Below are 18,334 nucleotides of genomic sequence, written 5' to 3'. Positions count from 1 at the left end.
GGGGCCCTGAGGAGGGAGAGGAAGACCCCGGTGGGGCTACTTTAGAATCTAGAAAATGAGGCAGGGGGCCGCTTTGGGAATGTATTAGAATCCTAGAATCCTAGATTTAGAGGCGCCTTAGGGGGTCTCCTAATCTAGTTACCCCTGCGATGGATGAATTCCCTCTGACCATCTCTATTAAGGACCATCCGGCCTTGAGTGAAGATATGGAAAACAGACGAATCTGGGATGCTGGGAGGAAGAGTGTGTAGAGAGAGTGAAAGAAATGAGAGCCGTAGACTGGCTCTCTCAGACACTATCAAGGGTAAGGATGGAGGGATGGCGGGAAAAACCAGAGTCTAGTGAAGAGAAAGGGGACTACTCCAAGGTCATTTAGGCCCAGAACCAGAATCCCCAAAGATCTCATTGAGCCAAAGAGACAAAATGAAACCAAGGAAGTAACAGCTAAGGAGCAAAGGGTTTGGAGACAGAACACTGGGATCCCGAGTCTGTCCCTGAATAGAAATGCCTGCTTTGGGGTTCCCAAGGTGGATAGTGGTGATGACTCCTGATGGAGAGGTGACAGGCTCAAGGTAAGCTAGCTAGCAAGACATAAATAGATACATAGACAGACAGATAGATAGACAGGTAGATAGATAGATAGATAGATAGATAGATAGATAGATAGATAGATAGATAGATAGATAGACCAACCAACAGGTAAAAATGGATGGATGGATGGATGGATGGATGGGTAGATAGATAGATGGATAAATGGATGGATGGATAGACAGACAGACAGACAGACAGATAGATAGATAGATAGATAGATAGATAGATAGATAGATAGACCAACCAACCAACAGGTAAAAATGGATGGATGGATGGGTAGATAGATAGATGGATAAATGGATGGATGGATAGACAGACAGACAGATAGATAGATAGATAGATAGATAGATAGATAGATAGATAGATAGATGGATGGATGGATGGGTAGATAGATAGATGGATAAATGGATGGATGGATAGACAGACAGACAGACAGACAGACAGACAGACAGATAGATAGATAGATAGATAGATAGATAAATAGATAGATAAATAGATGGATAGATAGATAGATGGATAGATAGATAGATAAGTCAGGGGGCTGCATTGGGAATTTACTAGACTCATAGATGTAGTGTGGGGACATGACCAATATGGGAGTTTGTCTTACATGATCATACATGCCACTAATGGGTTTTGTTTTTCTTGCTTTCTCAATGGGGAATGAGGTGGAAATGGAGGGAGAAAACGAGAATTTGGAAATAAAATTGAATTCTAAAAAATAGCAATAGAGTATACAAAGAGAGGGAGCTATTAGTTCCCCCTGGGAGAGTCAGGATCCGCTTGGAGGACTGTGTTTAGTTCCGGGCACCACACTTTAGGAAAGACAGTCTGGGGCACTCCTAGATGAGTGAGACTAGGGTGGAAATTATAGACTCATAGAACAAAAACTAGAAGTAACTTCACAGACCATCTAGGCCAATATCTCATGTTATAATTCGGTGTTTCTTCTTCTAAGGCCCTCCAGGCTCTGATATCCGCTGTTCTAAAGGCCCCTCCCAGCTCTGACATCCCCTGTTCTAAGCTCCCTCCCAGCTCTGACATTCCCGTTCTAAGAGCCCCTGCGGAAGGACTCGGGTCCATTTATCGGGTTTGACGCTCCCCGAAGGCTGCTTCAGACGACTGAAGGGCCGGGTGGGGAGGCAGGATTAAAAGAGAGGGTCCAACAGGAGGCCCCGGAGGAAGTGTCGTCGGGGAGTCTTTCGGACAAGGCAGACCCCCCCCAGGAAGAGCTGAGAACTTGCCGCGGAGCTGAGCAGGGAGTTCTCCACGGAGGAGGGCGGGCGCTGGGGCAGTCCCTGGGCTGAGGGGCCCCAAACCCGAAGGAGATCCGTCCTTCAGCGGCACAACAGGAAAAATTAGGGCGGAAGGAAGAGCGTCAGAGATGGGGAAATGAGGAAGTGGGGGTGGGGGGAGGATTTCAACAGCCCATTTCCCTTGGTCGACCCCCATGCCGTAACCCCACTGTCACCCCAGACCTTACCATTTGCTAGAGTCAATGAAATCGTCACCAAAGTTCTTGGAATTCCAAGGCCGCTGAGCCCTTCTTCTCTCCTCCACCCTCCCCGGGCTGTGTCTACACACACACACACACACACTCATCCACTCTCCACCTCCTGGAAGGGCCGCGGCGACCAATGCCAGGGAGGGTGTGGTGGCCCTTCTGCTTACCCTGAGTCAGCCCTCCTCTAGCCACTGGCTTCCAGGATAAGGGGTTGGCAGGCAGACACAGGAAAGATCCGGCGCCCTTCCCTCCCTAGTCTCAGAGCCCGATAACAGCCCTCAGCTTGGCATCGGACCCCAGAGCCAGGGAAGAGCCAAAAGGCTTCTCCCCCTCCGACTCTTAGCTCCCCGGGGCGTCCCCCGACACCAAGGCTTGGCCTGGGGTCACCCTTCAGAATGGCCGGGACTGCTGTCCTTCTGGGGCACCCCTAGGTTCGCTGCCCCTAGACCTGGCAGATTCTCCTCGAGGGGAACCTTGGGCCCCCTCCCTTTCTCTTTCCCATCTTCCTTCTGCCCAGGACTCCACAAGGATGATGGTTCCTTATATCTGACTCAGAGGCCCTCCTAGCCCCCGGGGTCCTCTCCCGCTCCTCTGACCCTGACTTTCTGGGCCTTGGGGGAGCCCTTATCAGGCACAGTTTGTCCAGGGCCTATCTGCCCCGGGACAGAGAAGCCAGACTTATCAAGCCCTGCTTCGCCCTTAGTCCGGGCTTGTAGAATGTTTATGGAAAGAAGAAATGGCGCTGGGGGTTTCTCCCGGAGCCCGATGCCCTTTTGCCTCTGCATACCCCCCCCCACTATCTGTGAGACCTTGGGAAAGGGTCTCCCCTCCTCTCTAAAACTGGGACTGGAGTGTCCCAGCTTTGACAATCCACATTCACTGAGTCACAGAATTTTCCTTTTGACAAGGACCTGAAAGCAATCCCCTTCTGAGACATTCTCCACAAATAACTTGAAGGAGAGGGAAGCTACCGTCTCTGCGGGCTGCCCATTCCACGAGAGGAGTGCTCTAACCCTTAGGTGTTTTCTGACCCCAACCAAGCATGGATATACTTCCTGACAACTTCCACCCACTGCAGCGAGTTCTGAGGACCTTGCAAGCTTAGACATTACATGCTTTGTTATTATTATTTTTTAACCCTGACCTTCTGTCTTAGTATCAGTTCTAGGACAGAAGAGTAGCAAGGTCCAGGTCATGGGGGCTAAGTGACTGGCCCAAGGTCACACAACTAGGAAGTGTCTGAGGCCAGATTTGAACCCAGAACCTCCTGACTCCAGGTCTGGTGCTCTAGCCACTGTGCTACCTACCTGCCCCTGGCATTATATGTCACATAAGATTGAGCTTCCTCACTTGGACCCTATGGATAGATTTCAGGGCATCCACGAAGTTTGGTGTAGGGAAAAAAACTTTATTTTCACTCACCTCTAACAGAATTTAGCATTTCCATCACTAATTAATTTTTTTTAATGATTCTGAGAAGGGATCCATTGGCTTCACCAGGCTTCCAAAAGGGTTAGGTCCCCTATCATAAGGTCCTTTCCAGCTCAAACACAGGGCCTTGTGGAAGTCAGCATTTAATAAGTGTTGACTGCTACCAGGGAATGCAGACTGAAAGGAGCAGAGCCAGAAGAACATTGTACACAGAGACTGATACACTGTGGTAAAATTGAAGGTAATGGACTTCTGTACTAGCAACGATGCAATGACAGGGAGGGAAGAATTCAGTGCCAAGTCTATGCAGAGGGCCTGAGTTCAAATCTCAGCTTCATCACTTACTGTCCATATGTCCTTGGACAGTCATTTCCTCTCTCTTAGTCCTTACTTTCCTCTAAGATGAAGGGGTTGTGGTGGCAAAAAAAAAAACTGGAAAACGAAGGGATGCCCTTCAATTGGGGAATGGCTGAACAAATTGTGGTATCTGATGGTGATGGAATACTATTGTGCTCAAAGGAATAATGAACTGGAGAAACTCCATGTGAACTGGAATGATCTCTAGGAGTTGATGCAGACTGAAAGGAGCAGAGCCAGAAGAACGTTGTACACAGAGACTGATACACTGTGGTAAAATCGAATGTAATGGATGTCTGTACTAGCAGCAATGCAATGACCCAGGACAATTCTGAGGGACTTATGGAAAAGACGCTACCCACACTCAGAGGAAGAACTATAGGAGAGGAAACACAGAAGAAAAACAACCACTTGAACACATGGGTTGATGAGGACATGGTTGGGGATGTGACACTAAACAACCACACAAATGAAACTATCAATAATATGTAAATAAGTCTTGATTGATCACACATGTTAAAACCAATGGAAATGCAGATTGATCACACATGTTAAAACCAGTGGAAATGTGCATTGGATGGAGGGGTGAAGGGGGGTGAAGGGGAAAGTAAAAATAAGAATCATATAACCATGGAAAATTTTTCTAAAAAATAAAATATTTTAAAAAATAAAAATAAAATGAAGGAGTTGGAGGAGATGGCTCTGAGACTCCCTCCAGCTTGAAATCTATGATCCTGGGAAGCAAACCTTTTCAGATCCTCTCAAAGCCAATGACACATCTAAGGCCCTTGACCACCCTAAAGTCAGGGTTCTAAAAAAGATGAGGGTCTAGGGCATCCATGTTTACCTCTTCCCTAGACGTCTTCTGGACCAAGATGGGAGTTTGGAGATAGGAATGAGTGAACTGTCAGGACTTTAAAAGGCAGGAGAAGGGATAATCATCTTCCTGGCCAAGGAGCTGAGCAAGAACTAGAGAGAAAAGAGGCAGGCAGGCAGGCAGGCAAACTTGGCCCAGACTCTGCTAGGGAAAGATGCCAAGATAAAGACAGGATCTCAGAACCAGACTATTGGAAGGACTCCAAAAGCCCCTTTAAATGGCTGACTCATATAGAACTGGCAGTCCACTAAGACCCTCTCCTCAGCTTGTTTATTTTTTCAAATAAATTATTGTCTAACCAATACTTCCTCCATAAAATGAATCTCTGGACATCAATGAAAGGGAAAGAACAGTGAGATGAGGGTGGCCCTATGGGGAGGGGTTTAGGGAAGAATTGGTTCACCATCCAGAAAGGCTTTTTGGAGGAAGCAGCTGAGAACAAGAGGGGGCAAAACATTTGGGGTGGAAGGAGAGAAGTTTGGGAGCCGGAACTTCATCTAATTTCCCTTTTTTAAATAGGGTGTCCCCACCCTGGTTCCTCTTAGTCATGTCTATTTCTCAAAGCAAAGATTCAGCAAAATGAAATTTTGGGAACCTTGACTCAACTGGGTGACTGGTGACATGGCAGGCTACCCTCCCAAGGCAGATTCTCCAGTGTAAATGGGTGGGGGAAGCAGTCGTCTTCTTAATTTCTTAATTCTTTAATAATTAATTACATATATAATAATTAAATAATTAAAATTTCAAATTAAATTCTTAAAGAATTGAAAAACTAAAGAGATGTCCCTCCATTGGGGAATGGCTGAACAAATTGTGGTCTTCTATGATGATGGAATACTATTATGCTATAGGGAAAGATGAACAGCATGATTTCAGAAAGAGCTGCAAAGACCTCCATGAACTGAAGCAGAGTGAAATAAGCAGAACCAGGAGATCATTATACGCAGTAACTGCAATATTGTGGAATGATCAAATGCGATAGACCTGGCTACTAATAGCAATACCATGATCCAGGACAATTCTGGGGGACTTATGAAAAAGAATGCTTATCTACCTTAGAGAAAGAATTGTTGGGGTAGAAATGCAGAAGAAAACATGTGATTTATCACTTGTTTATTTGGTTATAAGATTTGGGGTTTGGGGTTTAAAAGACTATTCTCTTATAAGAATGAATAACAAAGAAACAGGTATTAAGTGATAATAGACGTATAGTCCAGTGGAATTGCTTGTCAACTCCAGGAAGGGGGTGGGAAGAAGGGAGGAAGAAAGCATGAATCATGTAACCATGAAAAACTTATGTGTAAATTTGTTATTGGAATAAAATAAAGATAAAGTTAAAAAATAAAATCCTTGCCTTCTGTCAATATCAATTCTAAGACAGAAGAATGGCAAGGCTAGGCAATTGGGGTGAAGTGACTTGCCCAAGGTCACACAGCTAGGGTCTGAGGCCAGGTCCTCCTGACTTCAATTCTGGAGCTCTAGCCACTGTGCTACCTCACTGCCCCTGGAAGCAGTCATCTTTAGACCATCCTTAACCAGTCTGCTGGGACACTAGGCAGAATCCATCATCTCCTGAATTCCCATTCAATTGCAATCAGTTCAAATTCTCAGAGATTTCTTAAAACAAGATGGAGAAGATGATGGGATGATGGTGGTGGCAGGCTGCCTGAAGCAGGAAGGATTTCCTGGAGAAAGAGGAAAACAGGACACCAAAAATACTTTAGAAGCGGGTCCCCGCAGGGGCTGAGGGCATTCTGAGAAGATCTCCAAGAGGAGATGGAGATTCGCCTGGGAGGTCGGCTGGAGAGGAGGCCATAGAGGAAGGATTATCTGAGGGGTAGACAGGAATCTCCTTTATTGATAAACACTGAGAATGCAAACAAAGGCAAGACAGACCCAGCCCTCAAGAAGCTCGTCCTGTAGCGGGAGGCTCAGGGAAGCCAGTGATTTAGGAGAGGAAGAGGAAGACTCCGGAATCCTCCACAGTTTAAACTCGATCGTTCCTCCAGGTGGCTCCCTCGGAGCTCCTGGGCGCCCACAGGAGGCCACCTTCACACATGCTCCTCGGAAACCGCCGTGGATCGGGTAAAGGACTTGCTTTCTCGCCCTACAGAGTCCTCAGTGAGCACCTTCTGGAGCAGGGAGTATATGGAGTAGCGCGCCATGCGGTCCTTGATGCCATGACCAGCGACCACGTAGATGACTGGGTTGATGCAGCTGTTCACATAAGCCAAAGCGATGGTCAAGCTGTCGAAATGCTGCATCCATCTGTAGACGCTGGAGCCCTTGGAGCTCACAGCTATGAGGAGCCCCACTATCTGGTAGGGGGTCCAGCAGAAGAAGAAGCCCACCACCACAGCCACCACCACCTTGATGGTCTTATGCGAGCGAGTGGCCTGGCGGCTCCACAGTCGGTTGAGCAGAAGGACGTAGCAGATGGAGATGATGAGGAGGGGACCGACGAAGCTAAACAGGAAGCGCGAGACCGCTATGCCCACCTCCACCTGCCATTTCCCCTCGAAGTCCACCACGCACTCCCAGTGGCCCGGGAGATCCTCCTTGAGCGTGCGGTAAATCATGGCGGGAATGGTCAGCACCAGGGCCAGCGCCCAAACCACTCCGCAGGCCACCTTGGCCAAGGTCACGTTTCGGTGGTTCTGGCACCAGATGGGTTTCATAACGAGCATGCAGCGGTCCAGGCTGATGAGCGTGAGCAGCAGGACGCTGGTGTACAGATTGAGCAGGATCACGCAAGACAGCAGGCGGCAGGAGACGTTGTCGAAGGGCCATCGGTCGTGCTGGATGATGGGGACGGCCAAGAGCGGGAGCACCAGGCAGCAGAAGAGGTCGGCAGTAGCCAAGTTCTGGAACCAGACGGCATTCACCACCTTGTGGCTCTCCAGTCTTGTCACCCAGATTACCAGAGCGTTGCCTGGCACCCCCAAGAGGAAGACCACAAAAAAGACCAGGAGGGAGACTATCTGGTAAGCTGTATATCTCTTGGCCCCATCCACAGGGGTATAATCGGTGGAGTTATCATAATCTGAGTAGTCTCTACTGAAATACTCGGTACCTGGGAGGAACCAAACAACGAACACAGGACGTTAATAAGGGACACCTAGATGGAGCAGTGGATAAGCTCCAGGTCTGGAGTCAGGAACATTCATCTTCCTGAGTTCAAATCTGGCTTCAGACACTTACTATGTGACCCTAGCCAAGTCACTTATTGGCCTCAGTTTCTTCATCCGTAAAATGAGCTGGAGAAAGAAAGAAGTGGCAAACCACTCCAGTATCTTTGCCAAGAAAACCTCCGAAGGGGGTCGGAAAGGTTTGGAAATGACCCAAAAGGATTAAATATCAAGAACATATTTTAAGGGGGCAGCTGGGTAGCTCAATGGATGGAGAGCCAGGCCTAGAGATGGGAGGTCCTAGGTTCAAATCTGGCCTCACACACTTCCCAGCTGTGTGACCCTGGGCAAGTCACTTAACCCCCATTGCCTACCCTTACCACTCTGCCTTAGAACCAATTCACAGTATTGACTCCAAGACGGAAGGTAAAGGGGGAAAAAAAGAACATATTTTAAGTATGTAAAAACATTATTCTAGAAAGGGGTCAAAAGCTTTGCACCAGATTGCCAAATGGGGCCACAGCAGCTGGTTGGTTCTGTGGATAGAGCACCAGGCCTGAAGTTAAGAAGACCTGAGTTCAAACCCAACCTGAGACACTTATTAACTTTGTGACTCTGGACAGATCACTTAATTCTGCCTTAGTTTCCTCATCTGTAAAATGAGGGTTATAAGAGTTGTTTTGTGTTATTGTGTGAGGATCAAATGAGATATTTGTAAAGCAATTAGCATAGCACCTGAAACATAGGAAGTGCTTACCAAATGCTTGTCCTCTTCTTTCTGACATGAAAAAAGTTTAAAACCTCTGTTTCCAATGAACTGCATTTTTCTTTTTCTAGTTCTATAAAATAATTTTTTGGTAGTTTGGTATGACCCTGAATAAATTAATTTATTTATTTTCATTTTAATTATAAAGTAATTCGTATTTCTACAATTATTTAGGTCAAGTTGCTCCAACAAGCTTTTGTTAAGGACCTACTATGTACAAAGCACTATTTCTGAAAAGAAGGTCTTGCAGTTGCATTCATACATTTTTTGAGTGTGATGGTAGACAGACAAGACTCCTTGAATTCAGGCATTTTGTCACTATTTTGAATGAAATAAGACTGGGTCTTCTTGACTCCAACTTCTCCACTCCATTCACTGTGCCAAAAATAGCATACTTTGGTGACCCTGACTCTGCCCAAACCAAGAATGGTCACTTTGATTTAAAAAAAAAATCTACTTGGGGGCAGCTGGGTAGCCCAGCAGATTAAGAACCAGGCCTAGAGACGGGAGGTCCTGGGTTCAAATCTGACCTCAGACACTTCCTAGCTATGTGACTCTGGGCAAGTCACTTAACCCCACATTGCTCAGCCCTTACTGCTCTTCTGCCTGGGAACCAATACATAGTATTGATTCTAAAATGGAAGGTAAGAGGTTTTGGGGTTTTTTAAATCTACTTCACAAATACAGATTTGTGGAAGCTTCGTAGACTATAGTTCCATTTGGAGAGAACTGGATGTCTTAGTGGACCATAAGCTTAGAATGAGTAAATGGCATGATTTGGCAGCCACGAAAAGTTTTTTGAGTTTTCATTCAGAGATATAGTTATAATAATAAGCTTGGTCTTAGAGAGGAGATGAGAAAATGTACCTCAAGCCCTTCTCTACAGGGATGATGGTGTTATTGGTGGTGATGGAGGCATCTGGTCTATAGGTGTAGAATTAATAGATTATATATCTCTATCTCTATCTATCTATCTATCTATCTATCTATATCTATCTATCTCTCTGTTTGTCTGTCTGTCTGCCTCTTTCTCTATCTATATCTATCTATCTTTCTATCTGTTTGTCTATCTGTCTGTCTGTCTGCCTCTCTATCTCTCTATCTATCTGTCTGTCTGCCTCTATCCATCTATCGATCTATCTATCTATCTATCTATCTATCTATCTATCTATCTATCTCCCTCTATCTATCTATCTATCTATCTATCTATCTATCTATCCATCTATCTATCTATCTGTCTGTCTATCTATCTGTCTATTTGTCTATCTATCTGTCTGTCTGTCTGCCTCTCTCTATCTCTCTATCTATGTCTATCTATCTATATCTAAATCTATCTGTCTATCCACCTATATCTATCTATCTACATCTATCTATACCTATTTCTATCTATATCTATACATACAATCTAGAAATATTCCTCAAGAGGCTTCGTGGCATGGTAGAGAGAGTGCAGGAGATGGAGCCAAGAAGATCTGCCATCTTTTGACTTTGTGTGTGTGACCCTGGACGAGACATTTACACTTTCTCAGCCTAAGTCTCTTCATTTCTAGAAAAGAACTCCTTCTTTCCAGAGTTTGTCCGAATCAAATGCATGGAAAGCATTTTGCAAGCCTTAAATCTCTCTATAAATAATAGCTCTTATTATCATTAAGCATCTACAAAGGCTACAGAGACAAAAGCAATATGGTCCATGTCCTTAAGGGGTTCACATTCTGCTGGAAGAGGGAACATCTATAGGTATATACAAAACACCCATACAGTAATTGGGGGGAGGTAAAAGAGGGGCACCAATGGCTGGAAAGACTAAGAAAGACCTTCTTGACCAAGGTGACACGAGGTGAATATGGAAGTAATCTAGGGATTCCCTGATGGGCATCAGCCAAAATGGCATTCCTGGCATAGGGTACAGTCAGTAGAAAAGCAAAGAAGTGGGAGACGGGCTGTTGTGCATGACAAATAAAAGGTACGCTGGGGCTAAATTGTGACGGTCATTAAATATAGACCTAAAGGTAACATCAAGCCGCCAACATTTACCAAGTAGAGCTACGATTTAAGAAGGGAAACTCCATTTGGCAGCTGGCTGAAGGATGGCTTAGACAGGAAAAATCTTGTGACTGATAGATTAATTAGGAGGCTTTTACAATGCCCAGGGTTGTGGCATGAAGAAGGCTTGAACTAAGGCATTGATGGGTGAGTCCAATGGTTAGTTTTACTGAATTGCATTTTTCCTCTTTCTTTTTCATTCTTTGTTATAAGAGATGGCTCAACCGGGAAAGAGGGAGTGATTTATTCAGAAATTAAAGTATTAAAACAAGATTTAAAAATCAATGTCCTTCCTACATAAGACACAAATTAAATAATGTTTTAAATATGATTCCTGAGAGGGGAAAAAAAAAAACAACAAAGAGCTGATATCCAGAATAAGGGTGTTGCTGTTGTTGAGGACCAAAACAAAGAGGAAAGGGAAAGAGATGATGTAAGAATAGAAATCCTCATAATTGGGATGCGATGAAATTAGCCGTAACCTTCACTAGAGCTTCTCATTCATTGTAAGCATTTACAACTCAGAAGTCATCGATTCTAACAAATCAGGGCTTGATTTATTTTTTGTGGAGAGTCTAGACTTAAGAAAGCATCAATAATACAGACTGAACTTAAAAGGGCATGCTCATAACATTCCCTTTCCCCCCCTTATCCAGAACATGGTTGTTAAACATTTACCAGCACACTTTTGTGTGTTCAATCAACATTTCCTGGGATCTCAGTAGAAATGCAATAAAAAGACTCAAAGGATGAAGTCATAATTAGACCAAAGGCTAATTAATAATAATAATAAAAACCTGGAATTTGCATGACTCCTTAAAGTTTGCAAAATTTATTGGCAAAGCTTGCATATTTATTATCTCATTTGGGCTTTGAAATACCCTCTCTTGTAATGATGTGGGGAAATCCAGGACTGAGAGGAGGGAAGCATAACAGAGAACATTTGGTTGAGCAAACAGAGGAAAAACAAGAAGTGTTTCTTCCTACAATAGGTTCAGAAAAACTTGCCAACTGTCAGTGAAATTCTGAGTGTCCCATAAGTCTTTGTGCAGATAAGTGAGGAGCCAGTTGGTTTTTGTTTGTTTTTTAAAGTAGAGATAGAAGCCCTTGATGAGTTTAAGTCTCTGCCCCTGATAAACTACATCTCTGGGTCCTGAGAGAATTGGCATCTGCAATTGCTGAGACCCAATTATTTGATATTTGAAAGATCACAGAGATAGAAGAAATACTATAGGACTGCAGAAGGGTTTAAGTTTTGCCTTTATTTGAGGGGGAAAAAAAGGGAAGAGAATGGAGGATGAGCTTATAGACTACTAAGCCCTGATTTCATTCTCTGGGAGAATTTAGGAAGGATTAAAGGCACGCCTTGTGAGCATATGGTTGGGAAAATAGAGATGACATAGTGGCTTGGTTTCATCAGAAACAGCTCACATGTGAAAAAAATAAAGAAGGAAGTCTCAGGGATTATCTAACCAGCAGTTCAGTGCTGAAAAAAACCCTGGGGGCAGTGAGGTGGCTCAGGGGATAGAAAGCCAGGCCTGGAGACTGGGTTCAAATCTGGCCTCAGATTTCTAGCTATGTGACCCTGGACAAGTCACTTAGCCCCAGTCATCTAACCTGACTGCTCTTCTGCCTTGGAACCAATTCTTGGTATTGATTCTAAGACAGAAAGTAAGGGTTTAAAAAAAAGAAAAGGTCCTGAAAAACAAATGACTGGGGGGAAAGGTTCCTTATTCCACAAAACCTTACACAAAAACTGGAAAACAATTAGGCAGAAATTAAGTTGACATCAGCATCTTACACCATATACTACAATAAGCTCCATTTAGGTTTTTTAATTAAATCATTTTTTAGAAAATAAGGAGGAAATTGAGAATGAGGAAGAACTCTGAACCAAATGAAGGATAAAGAGATTATAAAAGAGAAAATAGACAATTCTGACTACATAAAATTATAATATTTCTGCATAAATAAAATCAATGCAGCTAGAAGAAGAGGAAAAACTGAGAACAAATCTTTGCATCACCTCTCTGATAAAAATTTGATATCCAAAATAAAGAAGGAATTGACACAAATAGGTGAGTGATAACTATTACTGACTAGATAAGAGGTCAAACACTTTTTCAAAGAGTTATAAAGCATTAACAACAAAGTATGACTAGGCACAATGTTAAACTTTGGAAGCTGTGCTTAGAGTCATGGGACCTGAGCTGAAATCCTGCCTTTGCCACTCACTACCTATGTGACTTTGGACCTGTAAAAATGAGGAGCTTGGACTCTGGTGGACCTCTCAGGTCTCTCTCAGAAGAAAGAATTTGACAAGTTTGAGTGATGGGTTAAATCTTTGGGAGGGGAAATGAATGATGAATGAACCCCAAAATACAAATGAGAAGATGAAGTGCTATATTTAATTCTAAAGAAATCAGCTTTTTTTGGTAGGGAGGGACATGCATCCAGGCTCTAGTTCACATGATGGGGGGGGACAGGAAATATTACTCAAATGTCCTCAGTCTCCATATGAGTCAGAGCTATGATACAAGCTACACACAACATCCAGAATAAGGGAAGTCAGACCCAACACTATTCCCCCGACCTCTCAGATCCCGTTTGAAGTGTTGGGTTCACGATGGGGGACTTGCAGGGAGCAAGAAACTTGAGGCTAGGGCCAATGAGGAAAGGGTGGGAAAAAAATCCTGTTTTGATTGTTTAGCCTGGGAAGAAAAGATTTTGGTGGGGGGAGGATAATTCAGCTTGTCCTGGGGAAGGAAAGAGGATTTTGACTTCATCTGTTTGGACATTGAAAGCAGAGCCAGAAACAAATAGGGGACATAAAGAGGCAGATTTAGCCTTGATCTCAGCTGTCTCTTTCTACCCATGGGTCTTTGACCAAGTCTGCCTGCCTCAGTTTCTTATTCTGTAAAAATGAGGAGCTTGGATTCTGGTGGACCTCTCAGGTCTCTCTCAGCTCTAGAGCCATGATCTATGAAAAGAAAAAAAATTCCCTAATATCAATGCTCTCATGCCTCCTTCTTCTCATTATGGAAATAGTGAGACAGCCAGAGAAAGAGGCATATCTCCAGACCCAGCCAGTGGGTTCATTTGTTTTGCTTAACTAAATGGCTTTGCTAGGTTGGAAAATTCTATGGAGACAAAGAATGATATCAGCATTAAAAAAAAAACACATCAATAATAATCTACCTCCAAAGAAAGAACCGACGGAGTCCGACTGCAGGTTGAAGCAGACTTTTTTAAACTTTATTATTCTTGGGGGTTTTGTTTGTATTTTTTTAATCTACAGTTTCTTTTCAACATGGCTAATATGGAAATATTTTGTGTGACTGCACATGGATAATTATGGTGAAATTACTTGGGGGGTTTTCAAGGAAGAAGGGAGGGAGAGAATTTGGAAATAAAATTTTTTAAATGAATGTTAAAAAGTTATGTTTACATATAATTAAGAAAAAATTAAAAGATAATAATTTAAAAATACTTATAGCTAGCATTTTTATAATGCTTTAAGGCTTGTAGAGTGTTTCACATAGGTTACCTCCTTTGTTCTTCTCCACAACCTTGGGAGGTAGGTATGCTATTATTTTTCTCATTTGTCAGATGAAGAAACTGAGGCAGGCAGAGGTGAAGTGATTTGCCCAGAATCACGTAGCTAGTAAGTGACCTAAGTCAAATTTGAACTCTGGTCTTCCTAGCTCCAAATTTTACATTCTTTTTTTTTTAAACCCTTACCTTCCATCTTAGAATTGGTTTGTATATTGTGTATTGGTTCCAAGGCAGAAGAGTGGTAAGGGCGAGGCAATGGGGGTTAATTACAGCTCAAATCTAACATCCTACTTTCACTTTGTTGTCTCAATAAAATACTTTAAAACATTAATGAATACTTTTTTAAAAATTAGGGCTGTATCGAGCTATTGGGCTGTAAGAAAGGATAAACAGGATGATTTAAGAAAGAGCTGGAAAGACCTCCATGAACTGATGCAGAGTGAAATAAGCAGAACCAGGAGAATATTGTACACAGTAACAGCAATATTGATGAATGGTCAACTGTGATAGACTTTGCTACTCTCAGCAATATAATGATCCAGGACAATTCTGAGGGACTTCTGACAAAGACTGCTCTCCACCTCCAGAGAAAGAACTGTTAGAGTCAGAATATAGATGAAAACATATGATTTATCACTTGTTTATTTGGGTTTATGTTTTGAGGTTTTATTTTTATAAGACTACTCACTTGCAAAAAATGAACAATATGGAAATAAAAAATAAATTTAAAAAATTAGAGTGATTTCAGAGGGGAAATGGGCTACAGTCCCTTGTAAATCAAAAGGTTTGAGATTCTGTGCTCAGAAGAGGGAGATCAGGATGGGATGGGTTTGGAACACAAGAGAGATTGCCCATATCAATCACAGATCCATAGAAGCAAATGATGGAAGCAGAAAAAACTTGCCACTGATGAAAAATGTCCCAAAATAGAATGGGATGCCTTAGAAGGTGGTAGGGTCTCCTCCCCACTCCCACCCCCCAGAAGAATTCAAGCAAAGCTGGAGTGGTCACTTGTGTGGGTTGCTGTAAGGATCATTTCTGGCCTTCTCTAAAACTGAGAGACTGTTTCTAAAGCCTGGAGGCTAAAAGACAGAGCCAGGAGATGCTGAGGGGCCAAAAGAGGGCATGCTGAGAGAGATGGCAAAAATCAAAGAATGGGGAAAGAAAACAGAAAGGAAGTTAGAGTCTGTACAGAAGGAAGAAGAAGGGCAAGGAAGGCAAGGGAGAGGGTAAGGAACAAAGAGAAGGCTCCTCAGTGCCCCAAATACAGGGAACTGATGGACAGAAATGAGAAAGACAGATGGACACAACCCAATTGACAGGGACTGGAGGATGGGGAGAAGAAGGACAGAGAGAAGTGGCCCCTGGGGAACAAGGAAGAGGAATGAGTTTAGAGAGAGGAGGACCAAGAGATGGAGAAAGGGGACACCAGAGTGGTAAAGAACAGAGAGAAAGGAGATAGACAAACAGGAGGAAGGGGGCAACAGAAACAGAAAGAAGGGAGAGCCTGAGGGGCCAAGAACTGGAGAGAAGTAAAAGAGAAGAGGATCTGAGGGGCAGAGTGGAGGGAGGGGATGATAAAGGATGGAGGAAGAAACCTACAAAAAGAAAGATAAATCAACAGGGAAGGGATGGGGGAGGCAGGGGGAACCTAAGGACCAGAAACAGAGGAAACTAATTTCAATTATGTAGAATTAAACAATAAACACAAACCCAGAGCATTTAGGATACACAGAAGGAGAAAGAGAAGGGAACATGCATTTATTAAGCACCTACTATGTGAAGACACTGTGCTAAGTACTTTACTCAGTGGATAGAAGGCTGTACCTAGAGTCAGGAAGACTTGACTTAGTTGCCAAGGGGAAACTGTCAATTGGGTAAAAAAAAAAGTTTGCATCAAATGACTCTGATAATATTCTAACCTCCCAAAAAAAGAGAATTATTGCAAATATATAAGACCAAGAAACATTCCCCAATATTAAATAATCCAAAGATGTGAACAAACTTCTCAATGGAAGAGGTGCCGCCATAAGAAAGATTGCTCCAAATTGTGAATAATAAGAAATGTGCAAATGAAAATAATTTTCCAATTACATCTCACACCAAGAAAACTGGCAAAGGCAACAAAAGAGAAGAGGAGTATTTTAGAGGGACTTGATGAAGAATGGCATACTAATACATGGTTGGTGGAGCTATTGATTGATCAGCTTCTGGAAAGCAACTTGAAATTATGCCAAAGGAAAAAGGTAGCTAAAACATCTGTACCCTTGGACCCAGAGGGCATTTAGTGGGCAGAGATCCCAAAGAGACTGAAGACAGAAAGGTCCCACGTATACCATGCAAAGAAAATATTGGTGTCTCTGAAGAATAGACGTTTGGAAATTAAATAATGTGTAAGACTTAGGTAAAATTTACTAAGCTTCTCATTTAGGGATCTTTCCTGATCTCCCTTAATCTCTCTGTTGATCATCTCCTATTTATCCTATCTAGATTTTATTTGTACATAGTTATTTGCATGTTGACTTCCTATTAGACTGTAAGCTCCTTGAGGACAAGGATTTTTTGTCTTTTCTTCTCTGGCCCTGCTACAGTGCCTGGCATATAGTAGCGACTCTTAAAAAAAAAATAAATTCTTACCTTCTATCTTAGAATCAGTACTAAATATTGGTTCCAAGGAAGAAGAGGAGTAAGGGCCAGGTAATTGGGGTTAAATGACTTGTCCAGGGTCAAATAGCTAGGAAGTCTGAGATCAAATTTGAACTCAGGACCGCCTGTCTCCAGCCCTGGGTCTCTATCCACTGAGCCATCTAGCTGAACCTTAGGCTCTTAATAAATGCTTATTGACTAACAAAACCAAATGCTCTATACACAAATGCTAGCAAACGTTTGTAAGATATCAGATAAATACTATTATTCACTATAAGATTAGGAGAAATCAACTCTTGTTTGAGTCTCTTTGCTTTTTAGTATCTCACTTATCTCTTCCTGGAAGTCCTTGAAATCGTAGGCTAGATTGTCGTTGGCCAAAGTCATGAATTGTGCCTTGCATATGTTTCTATTTTGTAATCATTTATCTTTGCAATCTCTCTTGGGGACTTGTAACTTTACTGTAATCTCTAGGGGTTGAAGTCACTTCTAGAACTTTTCAGAAACGTTTCCACAAGGGCGAGTGAACCCTAGGCTGGGTGGGTCCCACTAGACAACTTACCTCATGGCAAGAGAGTCTCCTTAAAGATCAACTAGCCTCCCAACAGCTGTTTGATGTCAGAAAAAACAGCATTTTAATAGCTTTTCTTACAGAGAAGTCATTGAAAGACTTCATTCAGGGTGGGATTTCAAGACTGGAGGATCATACGGATGCCTTAAAGAGGAGGCTCACTGGAGATAGGAAAGGCATTTTCTTATGTGTTAGGTGTCCGGGTGCGAGTCCTCGGTGGAAGGAGGAGGAAAGAAGAAAGGAAGGAAGAATGGGAAGGAGAAGGGAGGAAGGGAGGGAAGGAGGGAAGGAACAAACATCTATTAAGTATCTATTATGTTCCAGGCACCACATAAGCCCTTTCTAACAAATAGTATCTCATTTGACCTTGTTCATTTAAGAATTTATGTTTCATATGCTGTATTCTTTCTCTATTAGTGAGGATCCCTGAGCCTCATTTTTGGACCTGACTCCATCCAGTCTCAAGATTCTGGCTTTTTCCTTTCACAGATTCGAGCTAGCAGGAAAATTTGACAATGATTATTTTCCCGCAGATGGAACAAACAAATCACCTGTCCATCTCGCAGTGCAGGGAAGGGTTGAGGGTCTGGATGGACCACCTCCTAGTTAGCTACTTATGGAGATGTCTTGGGATGTTCAAGAGAGGGGTTGAATAATAAGTTCCCAAAAGTGCCTATAGGTACCTGGGCCAGGAATTTCAGATGTCTCTGGAGAGTGGAGAGAATCCTTTGACCTTAATTAGGTTGCCTTGACCAGTCACTTAATGAATTATTTTTAAATTAAGAAAACTCTCTTGAGAATTTCAATCATTCGACAATAACCCTGAGAGGTAGGTGCTATTATGGTCCACATTTTAGAGATTAGG

General features: G+C 43.0%; 1 protein-coding gene across 1 annotated transcript; it reads right to left on the bottom strand.

Annotated features, from left to right (window-relative positions):
* Nucleotides 1-6,608: 6,608 nt before the first annotated feature.
* On the bottom strand, nucleotides 6,609-17,285 carry C5AR1 (complement C5a receptor 1). Its single transcript, XM_044668585.1, has 2 exons — nucleotides 17,228-17,285; nucleotides 6,609-7,833 (listed from the first exon to the last, which is right to left on the bottom strand). Exons 1-2 carry the CDS (start codon nucleotides 17,283-17,285, stop codon nucleotides 6,812-6,814), a joined length of 1,080 nt encoding a protein of 359 aa, XP_044524520.1. The 3' UTR covers nucleotides 6,609-6,811.
* Between the last annotated feature and the right edge of the window lie 1,049 nt (nucleotides 17,286-18,334).

Source organism: Gracilinanus agilis, chromosome 3 (assembly GCF_016433145.1).
Source record: "Gracilinanus agilis isolate LMUSP501 chromosome 3, AgileGrace, whole genome shotgun sequence".
Lineage (NCBI taxonomy): Eukaryota > Metazoa > Chordata > Mammalia > Didelphimorphia > Didelphidae > Gracilinanus > Gracilinanus agilis.
The sequence above is the reverse complement of the archived record's forward strand: the minus strand, read 5'-3'. Positions and strand labels throughout refer to the sequence as shown.

Coding starts and splice junctions, on each gene's coding strand:
- C5AR1 (XM_044668585.1), bottom strand. CDS start 17,285: ATGACTTTGGCCAACGACAATCTAGCCTACGATTTCAAGGACTTCCAG. Junction 7,834..17,227: donor GGACTTCCAGGAAGAGATAA/GTGAGATACTAA, acceptor GGTTCCTCCCAG/GTACCGAGTATTTCAGTAGA.